Genomic DNA, 18,779 nt, shown 5'->3' with positions numbered 1-18,779 from the left:
GTTGATTGGTGTTGATGTTATTGCAGCGCTTGGGTTAATAATTGATATTGCCAATTCAAGGGTACTATGTTCTGATGGAATCTGGCTTGACGTGTCACAGCCAACGGGAGCCAACGACTACTCTCCTGTACCAGCAAGAGATGAACTGGTTATGTCTGATATGGAATCACAGCAGCTACAGTGTATCTTGGCTGAATATACAGATGTGCTCTCTGACAATGTAGGGAGAACAGACACAGTAGAGCACAAAATTGATACCAGAGAGGCGTTGCCAACACGTGCAAGACCATACATGTACTCTCAAACTAAACAGGGAATGATTCGCCAGCAAGTTCAAGAAATGCTGGAGGCAGGGGTGATAGAGCCCTCCACATCACCTTGGGCATCCCCAGTAGTGCTTGTAACCAAGAAAGATGGTAGCTCACGCTTCTGCGTGGATTACCGGCGACTTAACGCAGTGACTGTGCCAGACGCATTCCCAATGTTAAATATTAAGGAGATTTTCAGCAGTTTGCATGGTGCTTGCATCTTCAGCTCATTAGACCTCAAAAGTGGCTATTGGCAGGTCCAAATGTGCCCAGAAGATCAACACAAGACTGCCTTTATCACGCACGAGGGGCTCTACCAGTTTCGGGTGATGCCGTTCGGGCTCCGAAATGCGCCCACGTCCTTTCAAAGATTGATGGGGGAAGTTCTTCGAGGCATGATGTATGACTTTTGCTTTGCATACCTCGATGATATAATCATTTTTTCCCGGAGTGTTGAGGAACATATGGAGCATCTCCAAAAAGTATTACAGAGACTGAGGGAGCATGGACTGACATGTAAACCAGAGAAATGCACCTTTGCTATGAGTAAGCTGAGTTTTTTGGGACACAATGTGACGCGCGAGGGCATACACACTGAACCAGACACAGTTAAAGCTATTGTGGAGTACCCAAGACCAAAGAAGGTCAAGGATGTGCAACGATTCCTTGGTCTTGTTAACTGGTATGGTGGGTTTATTCAGAATCTGGCTGAGATTGTTGAACCGCTGAACCAGCTGAGGAGAAAGGGGAAGCAATGGTGTTGGACATCCCAAGCAGAAGAGGCCTTTCAAACTGTGAAGAATGCCATGGCTTCAGCCGACACACTTAACCATCCTGATATGGCGCTTCCATTCTACCTGCAGACTGATGCCAGCGATGTTGGGTTGGGGGCAGTGCTGTTTCAGCTGGAAGACGGCAACAAGAGGATTGTAGCTTACTCCAGCCGCACCCTGACTGACACTGAGAGACGTTACCATACAACGGAGCGGGAATGTCTTGCCATAGTCTGGGCAGTAAAGAAGTTCAGGGTTTACCTGGAAGGTAGGCCTTTCACCCTTGTGACTGACCACCGTGCCCTGAAATGGCTCCATTCTTTAAGGGACAGTATGGGTAAGCTTGGTCGATGGGCATTACTGCTGCAAGAATTTGATTTTCAAGTTCGTCATTGCAAAGGCAAGACAAACTTGGGTCCCGATGCCCTTTCCCGTGCTCCAGTTGAGGAAACTGCTCCAGCAGAAGAGGAGGAAGAGATGGAACACATGGTGCCACCAAAATTAGCAGAAGTCAGTGCTATAGCCGCAGTTTCAATCAACTCTCCTGAAGAAGAACTAGTACCTTTCACAAGGGAAGAAGCGTGGGCGGAGCAGCTGAATGATGAACTGGCAGCAGGAATAATAAGGACCCTGCGTGAGGGACGTCAGTCCAAAACCAAGAAGGACCAACAGCATGCAAATCAGGTGATCAATGATTACCTGATTGTTGATGATCTATTATTTCAGAAATACATCGACAGCCGGACTGCTGAAGATGGGTGGCGAGTCTATGTTCCAAATAAACTGAGGCCTAAAGTCTTGGAACACTTCCATGATTCAAGAATGGCGGGACATTTGGGACGCAAGAAGACTCTGGATCGGATTAAAATGCGTTTCTCATGGCCTGGAATTCGGAATGATGTATGGAAATATGTGCAAACCTGCTCCATATGCCAAAAGACCAAAAGCGACAACAAACTCACACCTGGCCCCATGGTCATAAACAAAGTGGATGGTCCATGGACAACCTTGGCGGTGGATTTAATGGGTCCTCTTCCAACAACTCGGAAAGGTAACGAGTACCTGCTTGTTGTTGTGGACCAATTTACAAAATGGGTGGAGCTATTCCCATTAAGAAGAGCAACCTCCAACGCTGTAATCACTAAACTGGAAAATGAAGTGTTTTGTAGATGGGGAGCTCCACGGCGCTTGTTATCGGACAATGGACCCCAGTTTGTATCGATGGACTGGAACAATTTTTGCAGTGCATGGAAGATCAAGGTTCTGCATACAACCCCTTTTCATCCACAGACAAACTGGGTGGAAAGGATGAATCGAACCATCAAGTCCATCCTGCGAGCCTATGTCCAAGCTGATCATGCCAAGTGGGATGAGTATTTGCCACGGTTGGGGTTAGCGATACGTACTGCGGTACAAGATTCCACTGGATTCTCGCCTGCTAGACTCAATCTTGGTCGTGAACTCTGCTGGCCATTGGATAGGGAACTGGAGGGACCGAAGGAGGATGAAGTTGAGCCTTCAGAATATGAGGAGTTTCTGTATGTTCAACTCGAGGATCTCTATGAGTTAGCTTTGCAGAACATGGAGCGAGCTCAACTGAGACAGGAGCGAGGATATAACAAAAGAAGGCGTGTCATGGATTTACAGGTTGGAACAATGGTTCTGCTGAAGACTCACACGATCTCCTCGAAACAGAACAAGTTTTCAGCTAAGTTGGCAATGGGATGGCAAGGACCATACCGAATTGTGCAACGCACGTCGCTTGTGAACTATATCATTGCAGACCCACTTACTGGCCAGGGTAGGGGTACCCACCATATTGCCAATCTACGGCCTTACTTAGCAAGGCAAGATGACGGGGCATCAGAACAGGTGTTACCTGACACTCCCAATACCAGTAGTGAGCTCAATGATACTGTCTACAGCCCATCAAATGCTCCGGGTCACCAAACCGTCGTACCTCACTCAAATTCTGAATACCACGACTGCCCTGAAATCATAGCACAGGATGACAGTGTTAGAGAATCTCCATTGCCAGAACGCAGGCTCAGACCACACAAGAAAGTTGACTATGCCGAATTTCACAGAACCGGTTACAAGAATAAAAAAGGGCCATAATGGAGTCACAGGTGTTAGTTATTGGTTGTTAAAAAAAAAAAATGTTGTATTGTTTCTTTAACTTTTATTCCTTTTCAGTGCAACGTTCTGGCCTCCTTAAGTCGGCGCTAAGGGAGGGAGAATGTAGCGGTAGCTAAAAGATTAGCTGCATTACTATGTGTTTAAAATGAAAGGGACTGTGCCTTTAAGGATCCTCCCAGCTCCACCCCCTAGAGTGCAGAGGTCATTCTTACCAGCACAAAAGCAATGTGTGTGTGGGTGCACTCTCTCTTCCTGATTCAGCAGACAAGCAGTGCAGAGCAGTGCAGGAGAGCTAGTCACAGAGACCAGGTGAAACAAACCAACTCAGCTAAAGTTTATCGGATACCCCAAAAGAAGCTAGGAAGGTTCCAGTGACAGTGTTAGCCGGCAGGGAAGTCCAGGAGCCACAGCTTAAGGAGTCGGGTAACTAAGTAAACCAGGAGTTGAGAGACAGTTTGCTTTATTTAAGAAGGCCTTAAACTAAATCGTTCAATGAGCTCATGGACTGTTGTGACTGCGAATTAACCGCGTCTTACACTGGAAGAAGGCTAACTCTGGACTTAGTGAAATTACAGAGACTAAACTGATTTTATTTAAAGTTATATGCTTATTTGCAAACATTTTGTGTTGTTGTGTAAAGCATAGGAAACATAGACTGATTCTAAGGAGCAGTGCCTTTTGTTTAATTTATTTTAGAATTATTAAAGGGGCAGTTTTGCTGTAAAGTTCTAAATAAAATTAAGAAATAATTATCAGGGGCAGCTGCAAGTTGGAAACAGTCTAAACAAGTGAAACTCTTAATGTAATTACTCTTTCAATGATAAGGCTTACTGGGGATATCAGTGCACTGACTAGGTTAGTGGGATTGTATGGGGTTAATGTCTCATGGAATGTAGCTAAGTGTAAACCTGTGACTCCCAGTTTCTGCTCTGAACCAACACACACACACAGACAAATAAATTGTTCATTTGGCGTTAACTCCTTGATTTATTATTAAGCCACTTAATAATCAAAGTAACGGGGTTAAGTTAATAAAGAATAAATAGAATAACACACCTGATGTCATTATAGGTTAATGATAATAGAGAATACTGACATAGACAGGGAGGTGTTACACTATTCATGCACGTTTTCTTCTCAAACAACCACCCGTGTCCAAGACGAGACATACGCTATTATAAACTACCCTGTATGTTTGTTTGCCAGTTTCGTTGTCCAGCTGAGATCAACAACACATACATTTAAAAAATGCGCAGGCAGCTTTTCGCAAAATAAAAACAAACTAAACATGTCAGAAAAAAAACTAGTCTGTGTAAGTTATCTAACAGTTACTTTTTTATGAACTTCATTCCCGACTTGTCTGTACTCCTATAAAATTCACACACACACATACGTTGCTGTTACACAAAATCATGATAACAAAATATGTGATTTAAGAATACAATATTTTCAAGCACTGTATATCTCACGTTGACTGACAGATCATTGCAATAACAGAGATGTTTGTTTGATCGGCTACAAAGCTGGAATTCCACAGCTTCACCTAGTGGTTTTAAGGATGGCACGACAATGTATATATGATTTCACTGCACGGTTACATATATACATAAAGCTGAAGTTTATTTATGTATTGTGGCGATGTGTGCTAGTTGAGGGAAATAGACAAGCGATCCAGTGTTTTTCTGCTTACATTCTCCCCGCCCACTTATACAGGCGCGCTAAAGACGTGCCACGTACCCTTACATGCGCTGAACAATGCACGAGACATGTATTTACCTAAACAAGATTAATACTGTCGTGAAATTGAGTGATTACAAGTCAATTTCGTGTTTTTTTGTTTTGTTTTTTCACAAGACCTCCACTAGAACAGTGGGGTTTTGAATATAAGCATCCTACCGATTGAATACATTTTTAATTAAATGGTATTTGAAAATATATACACTAACTAACTTATTTTGACTTTACCTGCTGCTACTATCAACGTGGCATCCTCTATTCCCATTCAATTCCACTGAAAATGGGACATGTTTCCCCATAAATATCAATTATTAAAGAAGTTACATTACATAACATGTCGATTACATTTTAGAACATGAATAAATAAAAGAAAAGAAACAGTTTTAAAATGTAGTGCACAAAGGGCAAAGTGTTATGAAACAGTGCGTTCACAAACAGACACTATCAATTACACCATTTTTATATATTGTTTTAAAGCAGAGACTGATTGAGCTATGTTTACTGCTGCCACTGTGTTAATGTATAGTCATTCTACCCCTCCTATGTACCAGTGGGGCTGAGTGATTGGTCAGCTAGACAGTGCACTAATGCACTTAGGAAATGCTTTCCATTGTACACACTGGTGTCATAAGGAAAGTGAAACAGACTTGTGTTCACAGTCCAGTGTTAATATCTATACTGTACTGTAAAATATGGCTTTTCAAACTACTGTTAGTGACTTATTGCAGACGTATGTGGATAAGATTGTAAGGATTTCACAAAGGAGAGTTCAGGAGACTGTAGAATGGGTGGGAAAGGATGTGGCCTCAGTGCTGGCGGAGGTAGCGAAGGAAGGATACTTCTCTTCAGAGTTTATTTACTCAGGAAGCTACATTGAGAAACTCGCAGTTTACATCCCTGAAGAGTTTGACTTAATGGTGCCAATAGAGTGTGGAAAAGGCTTTAAGACCGAAAAGACTTTCCATTCAGATGTCAAATACCGTCTTGTCTTTCCTAAAGGAAACAGAAAGGATTCTAAATGGGAGATTCAATCTTTCTTTTTACATGCTGAGAAGGTAATGGAGGTTTTTGAAGAGCAGGTGATATCAGCTACCCTGAACAGTAAGTATTAATGATCACAGCAAAATGGTTTGGGATCTGTAATTGTGCAGAGATACAGCAAATCAAATGTGATGTCAATAATTATTTCAGACAAAAAAAATAGAATCTAAAATGAATTGATGAATCAATCTGAATTAATCAGGAATCATTTAGTGTTTTAGTGGACACCACTGAATATATTGTGGGATTTCAGGGATTTTCCATCAGGTGGCAATAATGAGTACTTTTATTATACGAAACGCTGGGCAGTTAGCCATGCCATAAGGATTTCATATGCAAATTACCATTATATTAGTGGTCTTTTCCATAAGAAAATGGGAGTTATAAATAATTTAGGTTCAGGTTTTTAATTGGGGGTTGGAGGGTTGTTTTTTAAAAAAAGGAATTCATTTACCGTTGCCAAAATTACCCTGCATTAGCATGACTGAACAAACTAAGCCACATCAAAAAATAATGCCTTACTTTTTTTACTGCGCATGTGTCCTGTACGTAAAGATGTTAGATCAAAGAACTGCACTGCAGGTCAACTCCAGCTTTAGTGTCTACACTGAAGAAATAGTTTGGGGTTAGTTGCATTACCTACTCCCAGATTTACTACCAGATTCAGTTCTTGATTTCATTATGCTCAAGTGAAAACAGTGCAAGACAGGAAAGGGGAAGGATATATCGGCATTGCATTGTATAAATACTGAAATGCAAATCCTTCCTTTCTTCTGGAAATGCTTTATGCAACCTAATAAGCTTTGATTTGTGTTTCAGGAGATATTGATGTATACCACCGTAGACCTTGTGCCGCAGCCGTGTGTGTCACCATAAAGCACGGTTGGGAAAGGGTTAATGTGGACCTGGTGCCTTTTGTGAAGAATCCATTCAAGGAATGGCCAATAGCCTGGCCAAGAAAAGATGCACCCTGGCCATCGCAAGCCAAAATACTAGAAATCAAGAAAGCAGGGATAGATCTGGTTGCCAAGACGATGTGGAGGTAGGAAAAATAACAGGACTCTGCAGATGCTCATATATTCCGAGGAATCTCCTTTAAGATGTTTTAAGGTGTTAGGTATTCATTAAATAGAATAAAAAAGTGTTCATTACTCAACACAAGCAAGCCTTCCCTCAGGTGTCCTTGTTTGCACAATTATTGAGTATCCATCAGTGTGGTTTAATACAGACCCTGTTGTGATCAAACTAAATCCACTCAGATTTGTTTTTCTTTTATATCAAATTATTTTTATTTAATTTTGTTTGTTTCTTTATTTATTATTTATTTCTTAGCAGACACCCTTATCCAGGGCGACTTATAATTGTTACAAGATATCACATTATTTTTTTACATACAATTACCCATTTATACAGTTGGGTTTTTACTGGAGCAATCTAGGTAAAGTACCTTGCTCAAGGGTAAAGCAGCAGTGTCCCCAGCTGGGATTGAACCCATGACCCTCCAGTCAAGAGTCCAGAGCCCTAACCACCACTCCACAGGTTACATTTTGCCCAGAACTATAATACCACAATTGTCTGTGTACATTGTGGTATTATACTTCTGGGCAAAATGTAACCTGATTATACTCGACAAAAAAAAAATACATTTCCCAGTTTGCACAGCGATAGCTCTTAAGTTACACGATTAATCAGTTTACAGCAATACAATGCAATAAAATCTGCTGTTAAAAACCACCTTCCAATCTGCTGTTAAACCATCTTCCAATCTGCTGTTAAACCATCTTCCAATCTGCTGTTAAATCACTCGGTGCAGAGGTTGATTGCCATTGATTGATTCACAATTGTAAAGGTGAGGGAATGACAGTTTTTCATGTTTTGAAATCAACACAAGAATTCATAGGCTTGTTTGGTTTGATTTACATTTAAATAGCATCTTTCATATGCAAGCATCCTGGGGCGCTTTACAGAAATTACAGCAGGCCAAAAGAGCTTGCAGCTGCTCACTAGTGAAAATCAAAGAAATAGGTGTGAAGCATTCTGAATAAAATGTGTGAGATCCAAAGGGAGAGAGCTTGAGAACTTAAAGCACCCGCATTTAACACCTGCTGAGAAAAACTTCTTAAAGGGAATTACTTAGAAAATATAAGTTTCGGAACACCCCTACAAATAATTCCAAAGCACATCACTGTGATTAAGCCAGGTTTGAATAAACGTGTGCTGGTTTCACCCACAGCAAACACGGATTTCTATTTCAAAACATCTGGAACTGCACCAGATTAAAGAATGATCTATTTGCAGGCCTTTAGAAGTCTTTTTACCTGACATCATCCCTTCTTTTATATCAGTAACAGACCAGCTGCTTTCTCTAATGACTGACATTTTTTGCCACCAGTAACATGACCCAGAAGTGAAGCAGTACCAGGAGTCATGTTTTAAACTGAAAATCCATGTGTGCTGTAACATGTTTGTCTTTCAAAACTGCACATGTGAGACCTGCACACAGTGAATGGAAGGGCAGGACAGGTGAGATTCATGACCCTGTATACAGTGAATGGAAGGGCAGGACAGGTGAGATTCATGACCCTGTACACAGTGAATGGAAGGGCAGGACAGGTGAGATTCATGACCCTGTATACAGTGAATGGAAGGGCAGGACAGGTGAGATTCATGACCCTGTACACAGTGAATGGAAGTGCAGGACAGGTGAGATTCATGACCCTGTACACAGTGAATGGAAGGGCAGGACAGGTGAGATTCATGACCCTGTATACAGTGAATGGAAGGGCAGGACAGGTGAGATTCATGACCCTGTACACAGTGAATGGAAGTGCAGGACAGGTGAGATTCATGACCCTGTACACAGTGAATGGAAGGGCAGGACAGGTGAGATTCATGACCCTGTACACAGTGAATGGAAGGGCAGGACAGGTGAGATTCATGACCCTGTACACAGTGAATGGAAGGGCAGGACAGGTGAGATTCATGACCCTGTACACAGTGAATGGAAGGGCAGGACAGGTGAGATTCATGACCCTGTACACAGTGAATGGAAGGGCAGGACGGTGAGATTCATGGCATGATTTTTGAGCTCCAATCAGTTTTAGTTAAACTTCACAGGTGTGCTGCTGCAGGGAGTTTTAGATTGCCTAGGATTGCCTGCATAACGATGGCTGCTTATCTTTCTATTGGTGTCCAGGCCTTCCTTCTCTGCTATTGAAAGAATCATTCTGGAAGATATTGATGCGGATGGAGGACATCGAAAAGACGGTTTGAAAATTTTAAAGCGTGTATTGCAGTCGAGTTGGGAACGAGTTGAGAAAGCTTTGTGCTCCTATCACCTAAAGGTAAGCTGATCCGTAGTAACGTTGTGTAATAGCAATTTGTATTTTGGTTGAACATCACATACTTTTTTCTCCGCTAGGTGTCGCTATGCTAGTATTGTAATCATAAGCAGTCCAGTCTAATTATCGAACCCACTCATTCCCTCCTCGGATGCCATTTTCTACCAAGAGGATATGAAAAGTCATGTGACAGGTTCTCTCTGATTGTATGCATTAGGGCAGCAGTGTGGAGTAGTGGTTAGGGCTCTGGACTCCTGACTGGAGGGTTGTGGGTTCAATCCCCAGTGGGGGACACTGCTGTTGTACCCTTGAGCAAGGTACTTTACCTGGATTGCTCCAGTAAAAATCCAACTGTATAAATGGGTAATTGTATGTAAAAATAATGTGATATATGAATAATGTGATATCTTGTAACAATTGTAAGTCGCCCTGGATAAGGGCGTCTGCTAAGAAATTAATAATAATGCATTAGCCATAGTCCTTTTTAAATGGAACGAAAAGTAACCATGTTATTTTTTCACATAAAATGTAATGCGTTCCCACATACCATTACCTGTCTAAAATAAGGAGCCATTACAATTGCATAAGAACATAAGAAAATGTATAAACGAGAGGAGGCCATGCAGCCCATCTGCGCTCATCTGGTTCAGAGGAAGCTGCTCAGCCCATCATCGCTCGTCCGGTTCAGAGGAAGCCTTTCAGCCCATCAGTGCTCGTCCGGTTCAGAGGAAGCTGCTGAGCCAATCAGTGCTCATCTGGTTCAGAGGAAGCTGCTCAGCCCATCAGTGATCGTCTTTTTCAGAGGAAGCCTTTCAGCCCATCAGTGCTCGTCAGGTTCAGAAAAAGCAGCTCAGCCCAACAGTGCTCATTTGGTTCAGAGGAAGCTGCTCAGCCCATCAGTGTCCGTCTGGTTCAGAGTAAGATGCTAAAACCATCAGTGCTCATCTGGTTCAGAGGAAGCCTTTCAGCCCATCAGCGCTCGTCCGGTTCAGAGGAACTTGCTCAGCCCATCAGTGCTCGTCCGGTTCAGAGGAAGCCTTTCAGGCCATCAGTGCTCGTTCGGTTCAGAGGAAGCCTTTCAGCCCATCAGCGCTCGTTCGGTTCAGAGGAAGCTGCTCAGCCAATCAGCGCTCGTCCGGTTCAGAGGAAGCTGCTTAGCCCATTAGTGCTCATCTGGTTCAGAGGAAGCCTTTCAGCCCATCAGCGCTCGTCCGGTTCAGAGGAAGTTGCTCAGCCCATCAGTGCTCGTCCGGTTCAGAGGAAGCCTTTCAGCCCATCAGCGCTCGTCTGGTTCAGAGGAAGCCTTTCAGCCCATCAGCACTCGTCCGGTTCAGAGGAAGCTGCTCAGCCCATCAGTGCTCATCTATTTCAGAGGAAGCTGCTCAGCCATTAGTGCTCATTTGGTTCAGAGGAAGCCTTTCAGCCCATCAGTGCTCATCCGGTTCAGAGGAAGCCTTTCAGCCCATCAGTGCTCGTCCGGTTCAGAGAAAGCTGCTCAGCCCATCAGTGCTCGTTTGGTTCAGAGGAAGCTGCTCAGCCCATCAGTGCTCATCTGGTTCAGAGGAAGACTTTCAGCCCATCAGTGCTCATCTGGTTCAGAGGAAGCCTTTCAGCCCATCAGTGCTCGTCCGGTTCAGAGAAAGCTGCTCAGCCCATCAGTGCTCGTTTGGTTCAGAGGAAGCTGCTCAGCCCATCAGTGCTCGTCCGGTTCAGAGGAAGCCTTTCAGCCCATCAGTGCTCGTTCAGTTCAGAGGAAGCCTTTCAGTCCATCAGCGCTCGTTCAGTTCAGAGGAAGCCTTTCAGCCCATCAGTGCTCGTCCGGTTCAGAGGAAGATGCTCAGCCCATCAGTGCTCATTTGGTTCAGAGGAAGCTGCTCAGCCCATCAGTGATCGTCTTTTTCAGAGGAAGCCTTTCAGCCCATCAGTGCTCGTCAGGTTCAGAAAAAGCAGCTCAGCCCATCAGTGCTCATCTGGTTCAGAGGAAGCTGCTCAGCCCATCAGTGTCCGTCTGGTTCAGATTAAGATGCTAAAATCATCAGTGCTCATCTGGTTCAGAGGAAGTTGCTCAGCCCATCAGTGCTCGTTTGGTTCAGAGGAAGCTGCTCAGCCCATCAGTGCTCATCTGGTTCAGAGGAAGCCTTTCAGCCCATCAGCGCTCGTCCGGTTCAGAGGAAACTGCTCAGCCCATCAGTGCTCGTCCGGTTCAGAGGAAACTGCTCAGCCCATCAGTGCTCGTCCGGTTCAGAGGAAGCCTTTCAGCCCATCAGCGCTCGTTCGATTCAGAGGAAGCTGCTCAGCCAATCAGCGCTCGTCCGGTTCAGCGGAAGCTGCTTAGCTCATTAGTGCTCATCTGGTTCAGAGGAAGCCTTTCAGCCCATCAGTGCTCGTCCGGTTCAGAGGAAGCCATTCAGCCCATCAGCACTCGTCCGGTTAAGAGGAAGCTGCTCAGCCCATCAGTGCTCATCTGGTTCAGAGGAAGCTGCTCAGCCCATCAGTGCTCATCTGGTTCAGAGGAAGCCTTTCAGCCCATCAGCGCTCGTCCGGTTCAGAGAAAGCTGCTCAGCCCATCAGCGCTCGTTCAGTTCAGAGGAAGCCTTTCATCCCATCATCGCTCGTCCGGTTCAGAGGAAGCTGCTCAGCCCATCAGTGCTCGTTCGGTTCAGAGGAAGCCTTTTAGCCCATCAGCGCTCGTCCAGTTCAGAGGAAGCTGCTCAGCCCATCAGTGTTCATCTGGTTCAGAGGAAACCTTTCAGCCCATCAGTTCTCGTCTGGTTCAGAGGAAGCCTTTCAGCCCATCAGTGCTTGTCCGGTTCAGAGGAAGCCTTTCAGCCCATCAGTGCTCATTTGGTTCAGAGGAAGCTGCTCAGCCCATCAGTGTTCATCTGGTTCAGAGGAAGCCTTTCAGCCCATCAGTTCTCGTCCGGTTCAGAGGAAGCTGCTCAGCCCATCAGCACTCGTCCGGTTCCCAGTAACTGATTGATCTCAAAACTTTGTCAAGTTGGGTCATAAAGGATCCAAATGATTCTGCCTCAGCAACATGACTATGTAGCTCATTCCATCCCCTCACCACTCTGTGTGAAGAAGTGTCTCCTTCAACAACATGACTAGGTAGCTCATTCCATCCCCTCACCTTTCTCTCATTATGCTCAAGTGAACCTTACTGGCCAGATCCCTGTGACTCCAGCAGACACCTGCAGGGCTGGCCTCCAGGGCCCAGTGGCTCACATCTGTAGCGCTCCTGGGTGTAAAGAGGGGACTGAAGGACACCCGCTGGCCTTCAGTTCTGCTCAACTTTTGTGGAGATAGAATGAATAGATTGAATAGATTGAAGAGAAAACCAGGGGTAAAATAGCTGCTTATTGTAAAATGAATAACACATTTTTCAAACTCTTTTTTCCCCTTAGACTATACTTTTCTGGACATGTGAAAAGCACCCAGACCCAAGTGAATGGGCAACTTTAGAAGACTCTTTAAATCTGCTGGTGGACGAGCTGATTCGTGGCTTGGAACAGTGTTCTATACCCCATTACTTTTTGCCTGGCGAGAATCTATTTGAAGATACTGGACATTTAAATGTTCTTTTGGAAGAAGTGAAGCAGCTAAGGAAAGACCCAGTCTCATACCTGAAGATAGAAACCATTTTAAACAACAGAGTAGGTGAAAAGCTCACATCATTGATACCAGATGTGTGGTCCGAGGCTAGATTTACAACAGAGGAAATGCAGCTATGGGTGTCAGAGGATTCTTTGGTAGAATACTTCACTCAAAATCCAATCTGAACTGTAAATCTAATGCTGTATAATAGACAGTAGAAATTATTTAGCTGCCAACCTGTATAAAATATGTTTTATACTATTTTATACAAGGCTCAGTAACTTGTTCTTCCTGTTTTTGATTTGCTTCCACTTACATTTTGTTGTCAATTAATAAGTGATTATTGAGTTCAATGCTTTTGACACAACAAACTGTGTTCTGCAACTTTTATACTAGCTTTTCACATTGCTTCATAACTTTATTATTGTTTAATTAGCCACTGATTATAGCAGTTCGTGTTTATTACTGTCCTGAACTATACAGTATACAGTACAGTAGCACAATCAAGTGAATACTTAGCACACATTCTAGTAACAAAATAAATCCTGCTGCTGCACTGCACACATTACTGTGCAATGTAGTACAATGTAAGTAAATAATAAAAGGATTAGTTTAAATTGAAACTGAGGGATTTTAGTGCATTTTCTTTTTAATGTAGCCTACTTAGTACACAATTAACACAAATAGATCATTGCGATACTATACAGTATCTTATATAAACTGCACACACTTTACAGAAATAAATCCTTTTTTATTTCCATAGAAAATGTTACAGTGTACGTGTAGCTGCAAGTAAAACACACAGTCTACCTGCTACACGTGTTTTCTGTGTGTATGAGTCAGGCTTTCTTTACAAGAGCAATTAAAGACTTCACATTCAGAATTTGTATTATCAGTCCACATCTTGCATTTCAAACCACTGGAGTCCATCAGTATTTCTGAAAGCTTCTCTCCCTTCTCCACCCGATCGATCGATCGCAGTTAGTTTAAACTCTGTAGAGTGAGTTCATAAACCCTCTTTTAATCCTGTTCTTAATTTTAGTGATTTAGCAGCTACCCTGTTAGCTGTCTGTTCTTGTTTATTTTCATCCTGTCTGGTGTCAGTGTAACAGTCTGTTTTTTTCAGTGCGTCTCTTTGGATCAAGCAATTCACGGTGACCGCCGGTCGCATCGTCACACTCAATTGGATATTATTGAGGGGCATGCGTTGTGTCGGGATATCGAATGTGCTGCATATCACTGTCTGTATTAGCGAGAAACTGCTGGATAGGAGCAGGCAGAGGCTTTTTGTCACAGGTCTGAGGAACACAACTGGAATCAGTCTTGTTGTTGCCATGCTTTGTTCATTTTTCAAACACAATCTGGGTCTGCCACACATGTACGTTGCAAACAACTAAACTTACATTGAATACAATCAACTCAGCTTTTTTAGCCTCTTCTTTCCTAGTCCTCTGTTAGCCACCATTTGAGTTGAATGTGGAACCCATTGCGCTTGTAAAAGCAGTATTTCAGGATAATTCACTGTCTAGACACTGAACAGTTTTAAGATTTTTTCATTTAAATTTTTTTATTATTTGTACCAGTACCATGTACCATGTGCAGAGCAGTTCAGCAAGCAGGTCATGTTAATAAATGTTTCTGTATTTTTAAATTAAAAAAATGTAAACATGCAATGCAGAATGTTCGGAAAACATTTCTAAAATAATTCTGAGCATAAATAATGTAGGAACAATTCAATAATTGATAATTTAATGTTTATCTGGGTTGATTAGTTCTATTATTAATAATATTGAATTGACGTGATACAAAGATTGATGTTTTACTATGAACACACATTCAAGCGCAGACACAAGGAATGTTTAATCAATATTAGAATTTTTATTTAGTACATAAAAAGATAAACAGAAATCAGAAAAGTCAGAAAGTAAATGTCTTGGTCTCTAAGCACAAAACACAATTCAAAAACTCACCTTTAGACCAGCAATGTCCCCTCACAGTATTCTCCTCTCCTACTCCCCCACTGACTTCTTCTTCTTCTTCTTCTGATTAGAGGAAGTTGGTGCTTGCCATCTAATAAGAGATGATGAGCGTCCTCTAATGCCCTTCTGTAATATCTTTGTCTAGATGCATCCCCATTTTCCAGTAGTCGGTATGCATTGTAATGTATGTTTTTCTTTCCCTTTTTGTTTCCCTTTCCCCTCCTTCAATATATTGGGTATTGATAAATTATCCACATCTAATGCCTTCAACTGATTTATTAATACCTCTCTTTGTTGTTTGAATTTATTACATTCTAATATATAATGTTGTAGTTTCTAAACCTTTGAAATTCTCCACATATTCCATCTACATGTTTCCCTATTCTAAACAGATGCTGCCTCAATGCTGTATGTCCAATTCTCAATCTGTTCATTATGGATTCTTCCACCCTATTCAATTCTCCTCTAAATGTTTCACTCCCTAACTTGATCTTTGGCTGTATATCGTAATAAAACCTTCCCTTATGATTGTGTTCCCATTGATTTTGCCATAATTCCATATTTTTTTGTTTAGTTATTGCATTGATTTGTGCCTGGCACAGAAGGAGTACCATATCCACTTGCTTTCTCAATAACTCATTCTTTTGCCATCAAATCCACATGTTCATTACCTAGCACCCCAGAATGGCTTGGTACCCATGCTAATATAATATCGAATGTCTCTGATTGCACATTCATTTAGTACTATTACAATATCATTTATAATATCTTTCCTGACTCCACTCCCTGTCTCAATAGCATTCAGTGAACTCAAGGAATCAGTAAACAGGACTACTCAATCTGGATTTATTTCCATCACTTTATGTATCGCACCAAACAATACCAGTGATTCAGCAGTAAATATAAATGGGTGATCAGATAAACTTTCCCTTCTACAAAACTCCATCGCAGGGAAAAACAGGCAAATGAATATGTGAAAGGAAAGAAGGGAGCATTACGTGTATATACAGATGGATCAAAGGATCCAAGGTCAGGAAAAGTGACTATGGCAATACACACATAATGCTCCTTCTTTCCTTTCACATATTCATTTGCCTGTTTTTAATCACTTCTTTCCCACTGCACTTGTCTACAATTTCTGTAAGTTGTTTGCACATTTTTGGTTTTACAAAAGTCCACCAGGGTCTTGGGACATGATCAGAGTTTTCCATCTGCTCTAATTCAACGACCCTTAAATCTTCTATCCACTTCCCTACATGAAACCAAAAAAAACCTCCCTTTTTTCCCATTGAATCAGTTAATACTACCAATACCAATTTTCATTTACACAATGGATGCTCCATACGCAATGCCTTACGTTTACACCAATATTTAATATTTAATAAAACCCTCCTGAGGCAGAACTGTAAATAGAGATTCCGTTACTTTAGAATTACTAATCGGAATACTAAGAAACAATCCAAGATGTGTTCTTCGGAACACCAGCGGTCAGTCAGAATTGGCGGGGCTGTGTAAATACTCTTTCACATGTTTTTTGTCTGCAGTTTCACAAAAAAAGCTGCCTTCCCCTAATTTTTAGAGTTAAGAACTTTGTTGCAGCACGTAGTTTGGTTTTAGTGGTTAGCTGTTTTTATGTTCAGACACTGGAAGAGACATTTTGTGCACGTAGCTTAACATGCATATAAAATGTTTGATGTGTGTGTCAACCAAACTGCCCATCTCAAATGAAAGTAATATAAACATGTGGTATTGGTCAGATGTAGCTTCATGTATATGTACTCTAAATGTGAGAGAGCGAGAAACAGATCTGAGACTAAAATGACTCAACAGCAGGAACAGGCTAATCGCTGAATAAGAACTCTTGTTCCACATTGGTCTAGTTTTGTTTCAGTTTCACCTTTGACTTAAAACAACAACACTGAGACAATAACTAATTTGCTGAATAACTCTCCATGCCCCAGCCTCTTCCACTACAGTATACAACTTTAATATTTACCAGATTTTGGAATTTCTCATTCATTCAATTCCAATGACATAACCTAAGCAGATGTGTAGTTTGAAATAAGGGGAGCAATGTAAAACATGCCACGCTATCGTGGATCCTGAGCTTTCCTTTGATTTCCATCTTAATTCTGATATCAGAACAGCATTCTATCATCTGAGAAATGTTGCCAAATTGAAGTCTGTGCTGGATATGAGGGATGCAGAGATGTCGATACATTGATTACCTTACATTGGTTACCAGCGAGTTACCGAATTGACTTGCCATAATACTGTATAAGGTCCTTCTGTATTAGGACAATCTCCAAGATCTACTAACTCTCTACATCCATATTTGTTCTTGTTGCCAAATTGAAGTCTGTGCTGGATAGGAGGGATGTATGGCAAGCCGAATGATCATTTAGAGATATCTCAAATTGCATTTTAAGATATGTTGAAATATTTAGAAACATCTGTAAAACATTACGAGATATCTCAAATTTGAATTACAGATATATTTAATTGTGCAGTTTTTAGTATTGCTCAAATTAATTTTAATATATCTGTAAATCAATCCGAGATATCTAAAATGAAATAAAGATATCTCAAACTGATTTACAGATATTTTTAAATAATATGGAAACCATATGGATTTTGCTAGCATGGTACGCCGAACTGTCATTTAGAGATATCTTAAAATGAGGGTTTTAAAGGTGTCTCTAAATCATTTGAAGGTATCTCTAAATCACTTCCTGTTTATTTGGTGATATCTTCAAATGGACCGGAAGTCCATTTAAAACAGTATTTTCACAGGAAGTCATTTAGAGATATCTTGGAATGGCTTCCTGTTCATTTCAAGATATCTTCAAATGATTTAGAGATATCTCTAAATGAAGAGGACTTTATTTTGAGATATCTGTAAATGATTTAAATATATCTCTAATGAACAGGGAGTCATTTGGAGATTTTTTATTTGAATTTTATAAATCTCTAATTGATTTACAGATATCTTAAAACTAATTTTAGATATCTTAAAAACTGCACAATTGAAGAGATCTGTAATTCAATTTGAGATATCTACGTATTTTTTACAGACATCTCAAAATGCAGTTTGAGATATCTTTAAATGATAATTTGGCTTTCCCTATGCTTGTATCATTCATTGTTAAGCCTTGGCTGGCAGTATCATTGGCCACGGTGACACTGCTGTGTCCTGGGTATCATAATTAATTAATTAAGAAAATAATTAAAATTAAATTTAAAAAATGACACCTGGACTCAGCTGATTAGTATAAGTTTACCTCTCATTCTGCGGGTTTCAAATACATATATTTCAGTAACAACAAAAAAAACATATCATTATTAAATGATATTCATTGGGTTAAGCATACACAGCATATTTTGCCTCAAATATTTTGAAATTGTTTTTTATCACGCAAATAATTAACATCATTTATGTTTAAAAGCTGAAGCAGCAATAGAAGATAGTTGCTACACAACTCTTGTAAAACATTAATGATTAACAGAAACACTTTGAATAACCCAACAAATCAACCCAGTTATAAAATATTTTATTTTACTTAAATAGTAAAGTTTTCTAATACACAACTTAATATCAATGTTACATAAAAAAACAGATTTCAAGTTTTGTAGGCACCTTTCATATCTTCACACAAACGTCTGTGCTGTGATGAATGCTCTCTTTATACTAGTCAGCACAGTAATGAAATGGGATTTAGCTGGTTCATTTCCACAGATGTAATAAAGCAAGACACCTTCCTGACATACAAACCTGGCTTTCTGATCACAGCAGGAAGGTGGAATAGAAATCCTGTACAATTATTTGGGCAATTAAAAAAACACCTTGTTAATACTGTAAAACTATTT

General features: G+C 41.2%; 1 protein-coding gene across 2 annotated transcripts; it reads left to right on the top strand.

Moving 5' to 3' along the window:
• Positions 1-3,346: 3,346 nt before the first annotated feature.
• On the top strand, positions 3,347-14,455 carry LOC131728446 (protein mab-21-like 3). Of its 2 annotated transcripts, XM_059019439.1 has the most exons (5): positions 3,347-3,643; positions 5,957-6,058; positions 6,818-7,040; positions 9,195-9,342; positions 12,744-14,455. In XM_059019439.1, exons 2-5 carry the CDS (start codon positions 6,016-6,018, stop codon positions 13,116-13,118), a joined length of 789 nt encoding a protein of 262 aa, XP_058875422.1. In that variant the 5' UTR covers positions 3,347-3,643; positions 5,957-6,015; the 3' UTR covers positions 13,119-14,455. The 2 variants fall into 2 exon arrangements, with proteins under 2 accessions (XP_058875422.1, XP_058875421.1); XM_059019438.1 differs by lacking the exon at positions 3,347-3,643 and having other exon boundaries at positions 5,550-6,058.
• Positions 14,456-18,779: the final 4,324 nt, after the last annotated feature.

This window comes from Acipenser ruthenus, unplaced genomic scaffold (assembly GCF_902713425.1).
Source record: "Acipenser ruthenus unplaced genomic scaffold, fAciRut3.2 maternal haplotype, whole genome shotgun sequence".
NCBI lineage: Eukaryota > Metazoa > Chordata > Actinopteri > Acipenseriformes > Acipenseridae > Acipenser > Acipenser ruthenus.
This window is presented reverse-complemented; position numbering and strand designations above follow the sequence as displayed.